Here is a 17,421-nt window from a genome sequence, read left to right on the forward strand (position 1 = left end):
GGACTTCTTTCAATTACGTTCAAAATGCCACCTGATGTACTGTATGTTGCGGACATGAAGGCAGATAGGTATTGGGTCTTACACTGGCAGGTGCAGCAGGAGCAGGCGGAGGTGGTGCAACCTGGATCTTGAAGGGAAGGTACAGGAGGAGAGGAGAGAAAGGGATTGAGTCATATATCCAATCAAACAGACGCACAATACATTTGTTGTACTGTGTACCGTACATTAATGGGGGTGATGATCACTCATAATCTCAACGCCCTCCTGGCTGAGGACACCACCCGACTATTGATTGACACACACGCACTTTCATCATGATTTTCTGAATTTCTGATAGTGAACCATTTTCATTTAACCTTTATTTAACTAGGCAAGTCAGTTAAGAACAAATTCTTCTTTACAATGACAGCATACCGGAGAACAGTGGGCTAACTGCCTTGTTCAGGGGCAGAACAACATATGTTTACCTTGTCAGCTCGGGGACTCGATCCAGCAACCTTTAGATTACTGGCCCAAGACTCTAACCACCAGACAACCTGCCGCCCCAACATCTTTGACATTGACTGGATTGAACATTCACTGTATTATTGTGAGATTCACTGGTGCAGCATAACTAAATCAACAGCACTAACATGTACAGTATTTCACTATGTTGCTATGGTTACTTACAGGTACTCCGCCACCAACAGGAAGAATCTGTAAAATTAGAAAACACACTGGTTACTAGAATAAACTTAGAAGTTTGACTTCAATCTAGAATGGGAAATGTATTGTGATTAATTTGAACTATTTATTTTGTCAAACACCCACAATCTCTAGATTAGGTCTGGCTTGTCCAGCTTGGAGAGCCTACAAATAATTGGAAAACAAACATTTGTATTATGGAAAGTTCAGTTCTTCAGTGTTCTATTCCCTTTTCAGGCACTTTGTTCCTCATCTTGTGATTTCCAAACCATTCAAATTGTCATAATTATTATTATTCTTTAAATTTGAACACCTTTTCATCACAGAACATCAGTTATGGTGTCCATATGTCCATGGAAGGACACCCTCGAGTTATGTATATGTCCTAATATGGGCAACGTAACTATGTATCAAATCAAATGCATCGTAAACAACAGGTGTAGACTAGCAGTGTTTCTTACCTGAGCATTGGCAGCCTGGAAGTCAAACTCCATGACCAGCCTTTGCTGTGAAGTACAGATGAATGTTAGATGAATGTTAGGTTCAGCACTTATAAAGACACTGTAATCACAGTAAATAATGACTAAATATATGAATACTGTTTGTAAATGTATCCAATTCATTTATTTGTAAATTAAAGAAGAAGAAAAAAACATAATTTCAGAATATCACAATGGTTGAGGTATTTTGTACTGAAATACAGAGAAACATAAGTAAGCTTATAAATAATTCATTGGAGAAATGAACTCACAAGGGCGGCCAAGAGCAATCCCCAGGATACAGGCGAGCAGAATGAAGGTTTTCATCTTGAATGATTCTGTCGACGAAAAATATCTGACATTTTATCAAATCCCCCATCACTTTCTGAAGTAGTTTCCTCTAGTTTATTTTCCCTTCTGTGTTGACAAATATTGAAGCTAAAGATTGAATCAGCGATTATTTCTAATACATTACCTTTAGTAGTGCAGCAAGGAGGAAGCCTGTATAGAATACAAATATTTAAAAGTATGCATCCTGTTTGCAAAAAAGGCACTTAAGTAAATCTGTTAAAAAAATGTGGCAAAGAAATTAACTTTATGTTCTGAGTACAAAGCATTATGTTTGGGGCAAATCCAAAAGAACACATCACTTAGAACCACTCTTCATATTTTCAAGCATGGTGGTGGCTGCATCATGTTTTGGGTATGTTTGTCATTGGCAAAGATTAGGGAGTTTTTTAGGATAAAAATAAATGGAATAGAGCTAAACACAGGCAAAATCATAGCGGAATACCTTGTTCAGTTGCATTCCAAAAGACAAATGAACCTTTTAGCAGGACAAAAACCTAAAACACAATGCCAAATATACAGTGGAATTGCTTACTTAAACGACATTGAATGTTCCTGAGTGGCCTAATTACTGTTTTGACCTAAACCATTTTGTAAATCTACAGCAATTTTTTTAAAGAATAATGTGCAAATATTGTACAACCCAGGTGCGCAAAGCTCTTAGAGACTTACCCAGAAAGACTCACAGTTGTAATCACTGCAAAAGTTAATTCTAACATGTATTGACTCAGGAGTGTAAATACTTATGTGAACGAGTAATTTCTGTATTTCATTTTCAATAAATTTGCAAACATTTCTATAATTTCACTTTGTCATTATTAGGTATTCTGTGTAAATATATCAAATAAAAAAATATATTTAATCAATTTTGAATTCAGGCTGTAAAATGTGGGTGTCACGCTTGTTGAAAGGAGTGGACCAAGGCGCAGCGTACGTAGAGTTCCACATTATATTTAATAGTGAAACTTACAACAAAATACAAAGAATAACAAACGTGCCGTCACGGTGCGCACAAAGCACTAACCAAAACAATATCCCACAAAGCAGGTGGGAGAAAGGGCTTCCTAAATATGATCCCCAAACAGAGACAACGATTGATTACCAGCTGCCTCTTATTGGGAACCATACAAATTAGCCACATAGAAAATAAATGACTAGAACATCCCTCTTGTCACGCTCTGACCTTAACACCATAGAGAACCGAGGGCTCTCTATGGTCAGGGCGTGACAGTGGGGTGTGACTACTTTCTGAAGGCACTGTATTAGGCCTGGTTTTAATACTTGTATCCTTTCTGACTCCCTTGAGTTAATCACTGATCTGCAATTAATTGATAGGAAGCCTAAAAGCAAGAGCTCAGTGACTTTCAACTTGGCACCGTCGTAGGATGCCACCTTTCCAACAAGTCAGTTAGTCACATTTCTGCCCATTAAGAGCTGCACCGGCCAACTGTAAGTGCTGTTATTGTGAAGTGGAAACCTCTAGGAGTAACAACGGCTCAGCCACGAAGTGGTAGGCCACACAAGCTCACAGAAAGGGACCACCGAGTACTGAGGTGCGTAGAGCGTAAATATCGTCTGTCCTTGGTTGCAAAACTCATTACCGAATTCCAAACTGCCTCTGGAAGCAACATCAGAATGGGTTTCCATGGCCAAAAAGCTGCACACAAGCCTAAGATCACCATACGCAATGCCAAGTGTCGTTTTGAGTTTTGTATAGTCGTTTTGAGTTTTGGACTCTGGAGCAGTGGAAACACGCTTCCCCATCTGGCAGTCTGACGGACTAATCTGGGTTTGCGAATGCCAGTACAATGTTACCTGCCCCAAAGCTAGGTCCAGACGAGCAGGTGTCCACATACTTCTGGTCATGTAGTGTACTTGTTGGTAATGTTTCTCTTATTTGTTTATTTTGTAGGATCATCCCATTGAACCTGGCTGCTACTGTAGGACCCAGAAGACTTTCTTTTGGTTTGCAATTCTGTTACACTACAACGCACAATATATATTTATGTCGATTTGGAGGCCTATGCAGTGAAATGTATTTTGGCGTGACATTCAATGCTTATTCTATAGTCAAAATTGGCCAATATAAGGCGTAGCAAAATAACTGTGATATGACTGTTTAAATTCAAAACTTTATTATACATTTTTGACTTTTATGGCCATGAAGCATTACAGTTAATGGTAACTCCTTTTGCAGTAAAGTAAGTCCATAAACTAATGGACATTGATTGTTATTATCAACAGATATCCATCGATCCACACTGTTCAACTGAAATGAACACCTACAGATATTGTACTGTTAAAGAATAATTTAATAAAATGAACTGTTTAATCAAATAACTTATTCTACTCTTCAAATTCACACAAAGACATTATACAGGGAAAACACTCAATGATTGCTAGTAAAACATACTTTAATTGCCTTTACTAAAATACATGGCTTAAGTTAAATGTAGCAAAGAAAAGATTGCATGTCCACCCAGATAATGTCCACCCATACTCTCTATTGCCTACTGTAATATCAATGATGCATGCTTATTATACTAATTACAATAGCCTTCGCTAGAAACTTCAAGGGGAAAAACTCTAAAGGACAGTAGATTAACACTCTACATTGATACTCATAACCATACTACTGTAAATACCCCAATTAATATCAATAGGCCATATTGAAGCAGCAAATCATCTGGTCTTCTCTGGGTCGGCAGACTTTGCACTTCCTTCAAGCTGGTAACTAAAATAGCAGGAATAATGTAATGAACAAAATATATTGTGTCTTCATTTTGTTGTCAAAGGACTTTACAGCATAATTAAGACTTACATTCAGTTCCCATTCTATGGTTGCACATGAGGTACCTGTGGACAAAGAAAAATGTCACTGTCATTCTTGGATTCCCCCTAAGCTATAGATGACATCTTCTAAACGAGTAGGTAGAAAAAACATAAATCACTTTCAGTCAAAAGTTCACTGTCATTGTTGTATTGCTTAAACCACAGATGACATATAGTAAAATAGTATGTGAAAAGAGGGTACATCTTTTCCAAATGATGTTCAGGAAAGAAGTTGTACATATAGTTATGATAGATAGAGTTCTAGCTTTCCAACCTGGCCTGTCTGCACTGTCTGCTCCTGCTGAGCTGGCTGCAAAGGATCCTGGGAATGAGGAAGTTGAGAGTTGTATGGGGGGAATGGGATCTGCAGAAAAAAAGAGCACCTGTTGTCTTGGACACCAGAGCAGGGGTTTCCAAACTTTTTGTATCTGGGACACCTTTTGTGATAACAAATTCACGAGGGACCCCCTCATAACATCAGAACACAACTCTTACTTTAGAGTTCAATAAAAATAGCATACAAGCAATTTTACTATGACCTCTGTAGTGTTTGGCCAGACTACGTCTCTTGACACTGGAAATAACATTTTAAAGGCCCCCACTTTGCATGTTGCAGTTTTAAAGTTAATATCCTGCAACTCTGAAAATGTTTCTTTGGGGCAGGAATAACCTTTAGCAATTGTAAAGCTTAAATTTACAGTGAATTATGTTCAAAACAAACATTTAGGGGAATACAAGAAGAATTTTGTTGAACATTTTTATAATTGATGACCACTGTGGATACCAATATCCCTGTGAGCCTCCCAAGGCCCATGTTTTGCATATAAGGCCCAAGAACATAAATTGTGGTGTAATAATATTAAATTGCATTATATTGCACCCTCTAAACTCTTTCCACTGATCCTTTCTCCAAAATGTGTTTATTCCATTGTTGCAAGCAATATTCATTAAAATAAAAGATACATTAAAATTAGATATATTTTTATATTTGGCCGCAATACCCCACTTTGACCCCTGCTCTATAGCATCTGTAGTCAAGGAAACGTCTTGTACATCGTACATCTTTGCACCCATTACAATAACTAAAGGTCAAGAAAGGGATGTCCTACATTGGGTCTTTGCTGTGGCACAGTTTGTGGTTGGTATTCATTCGGGAACAGCTGTGAAAAGATAAAACAAAAATAAAGCAAAAAGATACAGAAATTCCAACATCAATACGAAAATGTCTGAAATTATTATTATTTTTTTTTTGAGTGATTAAATGTTGTACTCACGTTTGGAATCTGTGGCATCTGAGGGATATTTGGCATCATCTGAAACAAAAAGAAATAGCTCAGACATCCTTTAATGACAGAATGGATTAACTAAGATACAAATGTTTACACCAGATTAAACATATTATTGATATTTAACGTGATATATCCATTTCAGAGTATATGTATGCATTTACATGTACATGAGAGTGTACTTACTACGTGCACATGATAAAAGTAAGGTAGGAGGTGGGTAGAAAACTAAGTGTATCATTGCAGCTAAGTATTTATAAACTACAAATCAGATCTCTTAAACGTTTCGTTCCTTTTTGTTATATTATCGAATCAATAGGCCATGATTAATTATTGCCCAATACGCCTGGCGTTCAAGGAACTTTTCATTGTGATCGTGTTATTTTCCCTAAAAACCTTTAGAACTACCTAAAGAAAAATCAAAAAGCAACTCTGTATCTCTGCCCAGTCTTGCAAAAAGTGTGCAAGTGTGGCGAGGATTTTCTCTGCTACTGGCCTGCTCTCAGTGCACCATTGCACGAGCCTGAAGCCACAGACTGGCCAAACTTGTGTTGCAAAAAAAACATATTCCAAAATTGAATTCAAAGGCAGAAAAATACGTAATTTTTAGTTTCATTTGTAATTAATTCTAAGTAAGTCGCAGCCTATATGCACAATATATAGGCCATAATGATTTAATATAACGAAATGTTGTTTAAATGCTGAGTGCTTGTCATGCCCTGACCATAGAGAGCCTATAATTCTCTATGTTGGTTAGGTAGGGGTGTGACTAGGGTGGGTTATCTAGGTTATTATATGTCTATGTTGGCCTGGCATGGTTCCCAATCAGAGGCAGCTGTTTATCGTTGTCTCTGATTGGGGATCATATTTACGTAGCCTTTTCCCACTTGATCTTGTTTGTTTGTGTGTAGTTGCCAGTGTGCACTGCAATTGACTTCACGTTTAGTTTTTGGTTCTGTATTGTTTTGGTGAGTTTCTTTAATTAAACATGTGGACCTCCATCCACGCTGCGCCTTGGTCCGTTAATTCTACAAACAACCGTGACAGTGCTTTATGTCCGCACCACACTACCCTGTCGCACTCCCAAATTCTTCTAAATGTATTCATTTGTATAGCTATAGCCTGGAAATCTTGCCTATATAATTTATTTTAGGCACCCTGTCAGGCTCTTAACCTATTTACAATGTTTACATGCTGTTTAATATGACATGTGGCCTATTTTAAATGATGTGCACTTCTTACAATCACCTTTTCATGTTAATTCAAATCATTTTCATTCAAATAATTTGACTGTGTTTCAAAACTTCAAAACCAAATAGTAGGTCCAGGTAGTCACAAAAATGAATGCAGCAAATTGGAGCAGCATTTTTTTTTCTTATGAGTGCAGAGCAGTGATGGAAAGGAAGTGGAGAGCAGGAGTTGTGCGCGAGCACCGCTCCATGAGCTATGCCCTGGATTTCAAATGGTTCAATTCTGCTCACCTACTCTGATCCAGATCCCACTGAAATAAAATGATTGGTTGTAAACAAGTAAATGATATCAGGATTTACCTTTTGCTGCACAAAGTCATAGGGGTAGTACTTTAATATGGGGGAAAAGAAACAGAGAAACAGTCATTAAACTACTGCAGTATAGATAAAATACATTCAATGTGATCTGTGCTTGAGTAAGATATTAAATGGATGGGTTCTCTTACAAAATACATACAGTATAACAACACTCATTTCCTGCTGTGCAACTTGGAATGTACCATAACTTTACCCATTTAAAGTAATGAGTCACCTGAACTTAAATAGTGCCTATCAAATGTAATATAGCTGTAATTGAAGAGAGAGATTTCTTCACATACTACAACACCTATAATTCTGAGGAGGGATAAGTAACTCAACTTGAGACAACACTTACAATTTCTACACTCTTTCTTCCTGGGGCCTTAGGTAGGGAATATTTGATGAAGGCTTGAGAGGGATAGGACTGCTGAAAGAAAAGAAAGGGGAAAGTTAAAAGGAATGTTCAATGTGGAGGATGGTTGATATATTAAAGAAGGTGATGTATGTTTTAGTAGTATCTATAGTATTTACTGGTCCATTGATCTGGCCACCAGTAGACCATCCAGGGAATCTCTGTGGAAACACCTATAATATAAAGTAAAACAAACAAAACAGTTACACATTACAAATAAATAAAAAATACTCTCTATGTAATTAAGACAAAACTCCAGTGTAACTGCTAAAGTTCAAGATGATTACTCATCACAGTCTGAATTAAATAGGCAAATGATAAGTCAAGAGAAGGTAAATAATGAAGTAAGTAATAATGAAGTAAGTAATAACTTAAGTAATTGCTAAGTAGGTCATTAAGACAATTATTTGATCATATCATTTTAGAGAGGTCTAATAGAGGTCTCATAGTGAAGATGATGTAAGAGCGTACTATTTCCATGCTGACAGGGCCGTTGAGTCCAGGCCGAGGGTAAGGCTGGCCTGCTGGGTAGAGGCCTTCATTCACCTGGGGATTAAACACTTGGGTCAAAGGTCAAACAAACGGGTCATGAATTCATTTCAGTACTTCATCTTCTCATGTTATGTATTGTTTCATACTATGTTGAACCACACCTAAGAAAGAAGGTGACCAACAGAATGCAGTAGAATATTACAATATGCATGTGTTCTTACTTGTGTGGGTGGTCCTGATTGCCTTGGATCCCCATAGTGGGGCAAGTAATTGAAGTAAGGTTGACGCTGTGAATATTGAACAAATACTAAATAATCACAATTTTGACGAAGCTATAGTCAATTTAAAGAAATGACAGACTGTTGACAGACACTCAGTGGAAAATGAGATGTGAATAATGTGCTCTGGACTCTTAACACCCAACTAAGTTATTTTAAGTCTAGATTCTGGAAATAGATCATGATACGCTTGGAAAGTGAAGACGTCATAGAATATCAAAAGGTAATTAACTAATAGGCTAAGTGAATTGTTTTGCCTCACAGTTAGTCAAGACTATTAACTAGCCAGTTCAAAGTATTAACAGGTAGTTAACAATTGCTTATAAACTAGCTACTGCAGTGATGCCATGTCAATAACCTGTCTCCAAAAACGACGAGGGAGTCTCAAGTTGTGTTTACATTTTTTCCATTGTGACGCACACCCTTGCGTGTCCACTTTCTATGTGTATTCAAATTCCTACTCTTGAGAAATACAGTAGTAAAGTTTTCCTTGCCCATTTTTTTCAAACTTACTGGAGCAGCAGATATTGAGCTGGCCAAACAAAGGCACATAATGGTGATCTTCATTTTCAAAGGAGAACCTTGCACATGAAAGAGAGGTATAATGTTAAGTTAACACCCTCCAGTGTCAAAAAGTAGTCATCTCTATTACATTAGACACATTTTAACACTGACCACCAGTGTTGAATGACTGCAACAATAACCAGTGTTGGTCTGTTTTCATTTTTAACATATTGCTTACAGAAATTATGTGAAAGTTTTAAAAACCTAACACTTATAAAAGTCTAACAATAACTCTGTGTAGTGTGGGACACTATAGAGACACTTTGATTGTTAAACTTAACTCTATTAAAGATATTAACACTTGCAATGTTGTTGTGAGAATCCTTAGGCACTCAAAGCATTCTGTAAATTCATATGAATAAAGAATCCCATACCATTACTTTGTACAACATCCAGATAAAATGCATTTTAAATAGACAAGTTCTAGCCACATTACCTTTGGTGATACCAGTATAGATGAGGAATATGGAGTGCAGAGATCTATCTCTGCTTTTAAACCGTGTCAGATGAGATTTCAGCCAACCAACATTGACCTGCTGTGACATCACTTAGTGAATGAGAATAGGGCTGTCTAGTCATGAGCTTTGGTAAATGACAGTGGTCAGATATAGTATAGTCATCATAATAGCAGAGCATGGCTGATTACACTGTCTGCAATAGTGCACACTTCAGCACATTTATTGGAAAGCATATCTTATCGCAAACCTGTGTGAAATTATAGTAAACAAACCATATTCAACAACAATTAATTGAATATTTTCTTAAACAACAACACAATGCAACATCAAGTGTACTGTAAATTGGTCAAGTATATTAGCAATCCAATTGATAACACCATCGTGTTCGTGAGAGTCTCATCTTTGCATAGAGTGGTCATAATAGTTTTTAGGCCAAACCTTGTCTCATGGTCTGACAAGCACCGCTCTAGCTCTGTCACCTTTCACCGCAGATGCAGAAGTGTGACTGGATTGAGACGCATCCAATGCAAGAATATATATCTCTAGCTTAAACTGACATAATTTTATATAACCATGTTTTGTATGGCAAGTTTGTTCTCTGATTTGCTCCCCACAAGAGTTATAGGGCTTGTCTGTAGACGATCCGCCAACTTTTGTGACCACTGTTATGACCCCTCTATAGAAAGATGAGACTCTTAGGAACACAATGGTGTTCTCCATTTTTCCCCCCACAAGCGTTTTGGGACTCGTCTGAAGTCGGTACAGCCAATCTACCAACTTCTGTCTGCAGCGTCGGAACATTTTGGGCTACACACCCCTGTGGAAAGGTGAGACTCTCACAAATACGTACATGTCGGTTGTTTCGCTCTAGAACGCCCACAGGCCTCACAAGACTCACCCGGTACCAGTTGAAAACATTTGTGCAAGTATACTGTATTTTGAGACAGTTTAGTATCAAATATATGGGGTTAAATACATGTTAGAAAATCTATGTAAAATGTTCCGACACTTCCTTTCAATCTTTTTGGCGAGGACTAGCCATGAAGTCTGTAGCCATGAAGTGCTTTGAAATGCTGGTAGTGGCTCACTTCAACACCATTATCCCAGAAACCCTAGACACACTCCAATTTGCATATCGCCCAAACAGATCCGCAGATTATGCAATTTCTATTGCACTCCACACTGCACTTTCCCACCTGGACAAAAGGAACACCTACGTGAGAATGCTATTCATTGACTACAGCTCAGCGTTCAACACCATAGTACCTTCAAAGCTCATCAATAAGCTAAGGATCCTGGGATAAACACGTCCCTCTGCAACTGGATCCTGGACTTCCTGACGGGCCAACCCCAGTTGGTGAGGGTAGGTAGCAACACATCTGCCACGCTGATCTTCAACACTGGAGCCCCTCAGGGGTGCGTGCTCAGTCCCCTCCTGTACTCCCTGTTCACTCACTGTGTGGCCAGGCACGACTCCAACACCATCATTATGTTTGCAGATGACACAACAGTGGTAGGCCTGATCACCGACAACGACGAGACAGCCTATAGGGAGGAGGTCAGAGACCTGGCCGGGTGATGCCAGAATAACAACCTCTTCCTCAACGTAACCAAGACTAAGGAGATGATTGTGGACTACAGGAAAATGAGGACCGAGCACACCCCCATTCTCATCAACAGGGCTGTAGTGGAGCAGGTTGAGAGCGTCACGTTCCTTGGTGTCCACATCTCCAACAAACTAGAATGGTCCAAACACACCAAGACAGTCGTGAAGAGGGCACGACAAAGCCTATTCCCATTCAGGAAACTAAAAAGATTTGGCATGTGTCCTCAGATCCTCAAAAGGTTCTACAGCTCCAACATTGAGAGCATCACTGTCTGGTATGGCAACTGCTCGGCCTCCGACCGCATGGCACTACAGAGGGTAGTACGTACGGCCCAGTACATCACTGGGGCTAAGCTGCCTGCCATCCAGGACCTCAATACCAGGCGGTGTCAAAGGAAGGCCTTAAAGATTGTCAAAGACCCCAGCCACCCCAGTCATAGACTGTTCTCTCTACTCTACCACATGGCAAGCAGTACCGGAGTGCCAAGTCTAGGACAAAAAGGCTTCTCAACAGTTTTTACCCCCAAGCCATAAGACTCTTGAACAGGTAATCAAATGGCTACCCGGACTATTTGCATTGTTTGCCCCACCAACCCCTCTTTTACGCTGCTGCTATTCTCTGTTTATTAAATATTCCGTCTTACGGATGGGACGTTAAACGGGTGTCCTGACTCTCTGAGGTCATTAAAGATCCCATGGCACTTATCGTAAGAGTAGGGGTGTTAACCCCGGTGTCCTGGCTAAATTCCCAATCTGGCCCTCAAACCATCACGGTCACCTAATAATCCCCGGTTTACAATTGGCTCATTCACCCCCCTTCTCTCCCCTGTAACTATTCCCCAGGTCGTTGCTGCAAATGAGAACATGTTCTCAGTCAACTTACCTGGTAAAATAACGGATAAATAAAAATAAAAAAATAAATGCATAGCCACTTTAACAATATATTCATGTACATACTACCTCAATTAGCCCGACCAACTGGTGCCCCCGCACATTGGCTACCCGGGCTATTTGCATTGTGTCCTGCCACCCACCACCCACCACCTGCCAACCCCTCTTTTACTCTACTGCAGCTCTCTGTTTATCATATATGCATAGTCACTTTAACCATATCTGCATGTACATACTACCTCAATCAGCCCAACTAACCGGTGCCTGTATATAGCCTCGATACTGTTATAGCCTCGCCACATTTATAGCCTCGCCACTGTATATAGCCTCGCTTCTGTTATTTTCACTATCTTTTTACTGTTGTTTTTATTTCTTCACTTACCTAGCTCACCAAAAACCTTTTTTAATATTTTTTTTTAGAAATTGCACTGTTGGTTAGAGCCTGTAAGTAAGCATTTCACTGTAAGGTCAACACTTGTTGTATTCGGCGCACGAGACAAATAAACTCTGATTTGATTGGTTGCGCAAGTGGCTCCGATACTGTTGTTTACTTTGTGTATAGATGAGTCTACCTTTAAATTGAAGCATGTATGTTATTTCTTCGCAAAACTAACAACAGAGTCATAGTGTTCCAGCTGATAGTCTTAACCTCACTATATGATAACATTTGAAAACTGACTTTAGTTGGATTTCATTTGTTTGTTGGTATTGTTTTAAAAAAAGCAATGACTTGAAAATGAACTCCCTCCACAGCTGCAGAATCACTCATTGAATATCTATTGCTAAATGTGTTTTGTAGGAAGAATGACAAGGACTAACTTTTTGTGGATTAATTTCATCGTTGTTAGTAAGATCGGCCTGCTTATTTTTACATTGTACTGGCAATCTTATTTAGTTGGCAATGCTATTTTCTTGCTTAGCATGCTTGCAACGCTATCCATCTATATAGCTACGTTGAAATGTTTGCTGGCTATTGGCCACAAAATGACTTTATGATGATAGATTATATAGGCAACATATTTTCATAATTTATGTGGCCCTTAATTATTGTCAATGGTTGTTTTGTATTGCAGTTTTAAAATCTGAATGTGTAGCTACTTAGCTAGGCTGGCTAGCTAGCCTGTACACTGGCAATCCCAAAGTAATTTGCTAGTAGTACATTGGACAAGGCCTGACAATATATAGCTCATATTTTTGTATTGACTATCAATTTGTTTGGTACCTGGGGAAGGCTAGAAGCACTCCACTAGATACCCTAAAGGGCTTGCTTTGCAAGGTAATATGTTAGAAACATTTATTAAATTATGGCTAAACTAGGAAAGTGAGAGAGAACTTGGTACTGGGACTTTTGTTTACAATTATCAGTGTTATATCATTTTGAGGGTATTTAAATGTATATACTACCTCAATCAATATATATATATATATATATATATATATATATATATATATATAGTGTATTTTAAGTTTGTAATGTAATTTTTGGGATCGTCTTGAGGGTTGTTTCTGTGTTACGTAAACGTCTATGCTTTAGTTTGTGTGTTGCTTTTGTTTTTGATTCCATTTCTTGGTGAATACTCATGAATTTCAGTTTTAACAACTGCCTGTGGGTGTAACGGAGTTAAGAACATAGCTTAAGCTCACTCCACAGCTAACTTGAAATGTCACGGATGGAGCCATCCAATTCATACCTTTTGGTTGGCTCAAACCGTTGAAATGTTGCCAAGGAGGGCGGTCACGCGTGCGTGTTAGAAAAGCAGAGGTCCCGAGTTCGAGCCAAGTATGAGACCCGAATCGGGGGGGATGTGGTACTCGCTTAGCAAGCAGAGTGATGTCCGTTACGGACATGGGTGTACATGTAAACTTTTTTAAATTTTTGTATTTTTTTTGTATTTTTTTTTGTATTCTGGAGTTGCATTAAGTGATGGGACAAGGATAACCTGGCCAAACCTTCCATACCCCGGACGACGCTGGGCCAATTGTACGCCGCCTCATAGGTCTCCCGGTTGTGGCCGGCTGCGACACAGCCTGGGATTGAACCAGGATCTATAGTAATGCAGCTAGCACTGCAAAGCATTGTCTTTGACAAAATGCGCAAGGTTCTTGTATATCTCTCTAATGAGTGATTTTGAAGGTGGTAACACCAATGACATAAAACTTAGGGACACATTATATTTGAAAAAAACTATATTTTAATAGCCTTCGTTGTTTTGATTGTTCTTTGATTGATCTATACGTTATTGATCTATACATTATTACAATGTGTTAATTGTATTTTTGCTGTTTACACATTGTGGAATATACAGTGCCTTGCGAAAGTATTCGGCCCCCTTGAACTTTGCGACCTTTTGCCACATTTCAGGCTTGAAACATAAAGATATAAAACTGTATTTTTTTGTGAAGAATCAACAACAAGTGGGACACAATCATGAAGTGGAACGACATTTATTGGATATTTCAAACTTTTTTAACAAATCAAAAACTGAAAACTTGGGCGTGCAAAATTATTCAGCCCCCTTAAGTTAATACTTTGTAGCGCCACCTTTTGCTGCGATTACAGCTGTAAGTCGCTTGGGGTATGTCTCTATCAGTTTTGCACATCGAGAGAGTGACATTTTTGCAAAACAGCTCGAGCTCAGTGAGGTTGGATGGAGAGCATTTGTGAACAGCAGTTTTCAGTTCTTTACACAGATTCTCGATTGGATTCAGGTCTGGACTTTGACTTGGCCATTCTAACACCTGGATATGTTTATTTTTGAACCATTCCATTGTAGATTTTGCTTTATGTTTTGGATCATTGTCTTGTTGGAAGACAAATCTCCATCCCAGTCTCAGGTCTTTTGCAGACTCCATCAGGTTTTCTTCCAGAATGGTCCTGTATTTGGCTCCATCCATCTTCCCATCAATTTTAACCATCTTCCCTGTCCCTGCTGAAGAAAAGCAGGCCCAAACCATGATGCTGCCACCACCATGTTTGACAGTGGGGATGGTGTGTTCAGAGTGATGAGCTGTGTTGCTTTTACGCCAAACATAACGTTTTGCATTGTTGCCAAAAAGTTCAATTTTGGTTTCATCTGACCAGAGCACCTTCTTCCACATGTTTGGTGTGTCTCCCAGGTGGCTTGTGGCAAACTTTAAACAACACTTTTTATGGATATCTTTAAGAAATGGCTTTCTTCTTGCCACTCTTCCATAAAGGCCAGATTTGTGCAATATACGACTGATTGTTGTCCTATGGACAGATTCTCCCACCTCAGCTGTAGATCTCTGCAGTTCATCCAGAGTGATCATGGGCCTCTTGGCTGCATCTCTGATCAGTCTTCTCCTTGTATGAGCTGAAAGTTTAGAGGGACGGCCAGGTCTTGGTAGATTTGCAGTGGTCTGATACTCCTTCCATTTCAATATTATCGCTTGCACAGTGCTCCTTGGGATGTTTAAAGCTTGGGAAATCTTTTTGTATCCAAATCCGGCTTTAAACTTCTTCACATCAGTATCTCGGACCTGCCTGGTGTGTTCCTTGTTCTTCATGATGCTCTCTGCGCTTTTAACGGACCTCTGAGACACTCACAGTGCAGGTGCATTTATACGGAGACTTGATTACACACATCTGGATTGCATTTATCATCATTAGTCATTTAGGTCAACATTGGATCATTCAGAGATCCTCACTGAACTTCTGGAGAGAGTTTGCTGCACTGAAAGTAAAGGGGCTGAATAATGTTGCACGCCCAATTTTTCAGTTTTTGATTTGTTAAAAACTTTTGAAATATCCAATAAATGTCGTTCCACTTCATGATTGTGTCCCACTTGTTGTTGATTCTTCACAAAAAATACAGTTTTATATCTTTATGTTTGAAGCCTGAAATGTGGCAAAAGGTCGCAAAGTTCAAGGGGGCCAAATACTTTCGCAAGGCACTGTATATATCAGATAAGCCCAAAAATTGACAAATGTTTAGAATGTGACAGTTTCAAGACACCTGTTTGCAAAACTATGAATACAGATTCACTGAAAAGTGTTTTGTTTCCAGACTATTAACTATTCCATGTTAGCAATATAACATCTGGTGGGAGTGAGCCAGATACTGTAGTTGCTGATGTTACAAGATTGTGTTAGCCTGCTAAGATAAAGGTGCAAATCCAATTCTTCAGGTATTAGCTTACTTAGATTGCTTACTACATTACAATGGCAAACAATTACTCAATTGCCAGTGTTGAAATATTATTTGAAAACTTTCAAACATTTTGAGCATTTGTCTGAGCCTGCCTGGCGTTGCACTTTTGGGACAATGGCGTTGCGCCAGGCAAGTGCAATCAAGCACAGCTTGCTTTTGTATTTTCAATATACTACACTCAAGGCTGGTGCCATCCCCAATATGGCATTGATCAGAACATTTAACCCTAAACTGCTACAAGGTTAATGCTGTATGGCTGACCCTGAGCTTAACCCCACCTGTTGTGTGAATAGTGCCAGGACTTTGGGTGCTGTGACAGTAAAGATATGAATTTCCATTTTATTTGAGCGAACCTTCATTGTGAAAACTCTTGTGAATGATTTTGAATAAATGTGTTATGAAGGTTGTTAGAAATGTTACTGCAACACTTACAAAGGTGTTATGTTTGGTTTCATTACGGTGTTAGGTATACCATCTTCATATAAAATGTTTCTGAGATACACTACATGACCATGTTCCAATTAATCCCAAAGGTGTTAGATGGTGAAGTCAGGGGGTTGAGGTCAGGGATCTGTGCAGGCCATTCAAGATCTTCCACACTGATCTTAACAAACAATGTCTGTATGGACCTCGCTTTGAGTACGGGGTCATTGTCATTCTAAAACAGGAAAGGGCCTTCTCCAAACTGTTGCCACAAGGTCGAAAGCACATCATCTAATGTCCTGTTCTGTAAGCTTGTGTGGCCTACCGCTTCGTGGCTGAGCCGTTGTTGCTCAGATGTTTTCACTTCACAATAACAGCACTCACAGTTGACCAGAGCAGCTCTAGCAGGGCAGATATTTGAGAAACTGATTTGTTTGAAAGGTGGCATCCTTTCAACGATGCCACGTTGAAAGTCACTGAGCCCTTCAGTACGGCCATTTTACTGCCAATGTTTGTTTATGGAGTTTGCATGGCTGTGTGCTCGATTTTACACCTGTCAGCAGTGGTTGCGCATGAAAAAGCCAAATACTCTCATTTGAAGGGGTGTCCACAGACTTTTGTATATGTAGTGTATATATATGGTTGTGTTCATGTTTTTGCAGGCTGTGTTTTTATTATATGGATGTATTTGCAGTTTTGAGGGTGTCCTATAGTTTTTATAGTATCATATAGTTTTTTTATAGTGTGCTGTATTTGCTGTTTTGAGAAGGTAACAACATTTGGAAAATTTACTACACAGAGTTGTGTGTCTTGTGTAAACTGTCTAGAAAAATGACATTGTACAAAAATGCGTACGCGATTGAGAAGAACTTAAATAATTTGAATTCAGAATGTCATCAATGCCACAGACTAACAAGCAGAGACAAGAAAGAAAATTGAGGCATGG

The 17,421-nt window shown here is 39.0% G+C and overlaps 1 protein-coding gene across 1 annotated transcript; it reads right to left on the reverse strand.

Annotated features, from left to right (window-relative positions):
• Nucleotides 1–3,629: 3,629 nt before the first annotated feature.
• On the reverse strand, nucleotides 3,630–9,454 carry LOC110534932 (gamma-gliadin-like). Its single transcript, XM_036934582.1, has 12 exons — nucleotides 9,362–9,454; nucleotides 8,875–8,942; nucleotides 8,305–8,370; nucleotides 8,063–8,137; nucleotides 7,711–7,764; nucleotides 7,535–7,606; nucleotides 7,180–7,209; nucleotides 5,618–5,656; nucleotides 5,453–5,503; nucleotides 4,618–4,707; nucleotides 4,333–4,367; nucleotides 3,630–4,245 (listed from the first exon to the last, which is right to left on the reverse strand). The coding sequence occupies exons 2-11, from the start codon at nucleotides 8,926–8,928 to the stop codon at nucleotides 4,347–4,349; spliced, it is 552 nt and encodes a 183-aa protein (XP_036790477.1). The 5' UTR covers nucleotides 8,929–8,942; nucleotides 9,362–9,454; the 3' UTR covers nucleotides 3,630–4,245; nucleotides 4,333–4,346.
• Between the last annotated feature and the right edge of the window lie 7,967 nt (nucleotides 9,455–17,421).

This window comes from Oncorhynchus mykiss, chromosome 10 (assembly GCF_013265735.2).
Source record: "Oncorhynchus mykiss isolate Arlee chromosome 10, USDA_OmykA_1.1, whole genome shotgun sequence".
Taxonomy (NCBI): Eukaryota; Metazoa; Chordata; class Actinopteri; order Salmoniformes; family Salmonidae; genus Oncorhynchus; species Oncorhynchus mykiss.

Excerpts from the sequence above, each read along its gene's own strand:
- LOC110534932 (XM_036934582.1), bottom strand. The coding sequence starts at position 8,928 with ATGAAGATCACCATTATGTGCCTTTGTTTGGCCAGCTCAATATCTGCT. Across the intron at positions 7,765-8,062 it reads GCCCTGTCAGCATGGAAATA|GTGTTTCCACAGAGATTCCC; the intron begins GTACGCTCTTAC and ends TTTATATTATAG. Across the intron at positions 7,210-7,534 it reads GAAGAAAGAGTGTAGAAATT|TACTACCCCTATGACTTTGT; the intron begins GTAAGTGTTGTC and ends CCCATATTAAAG.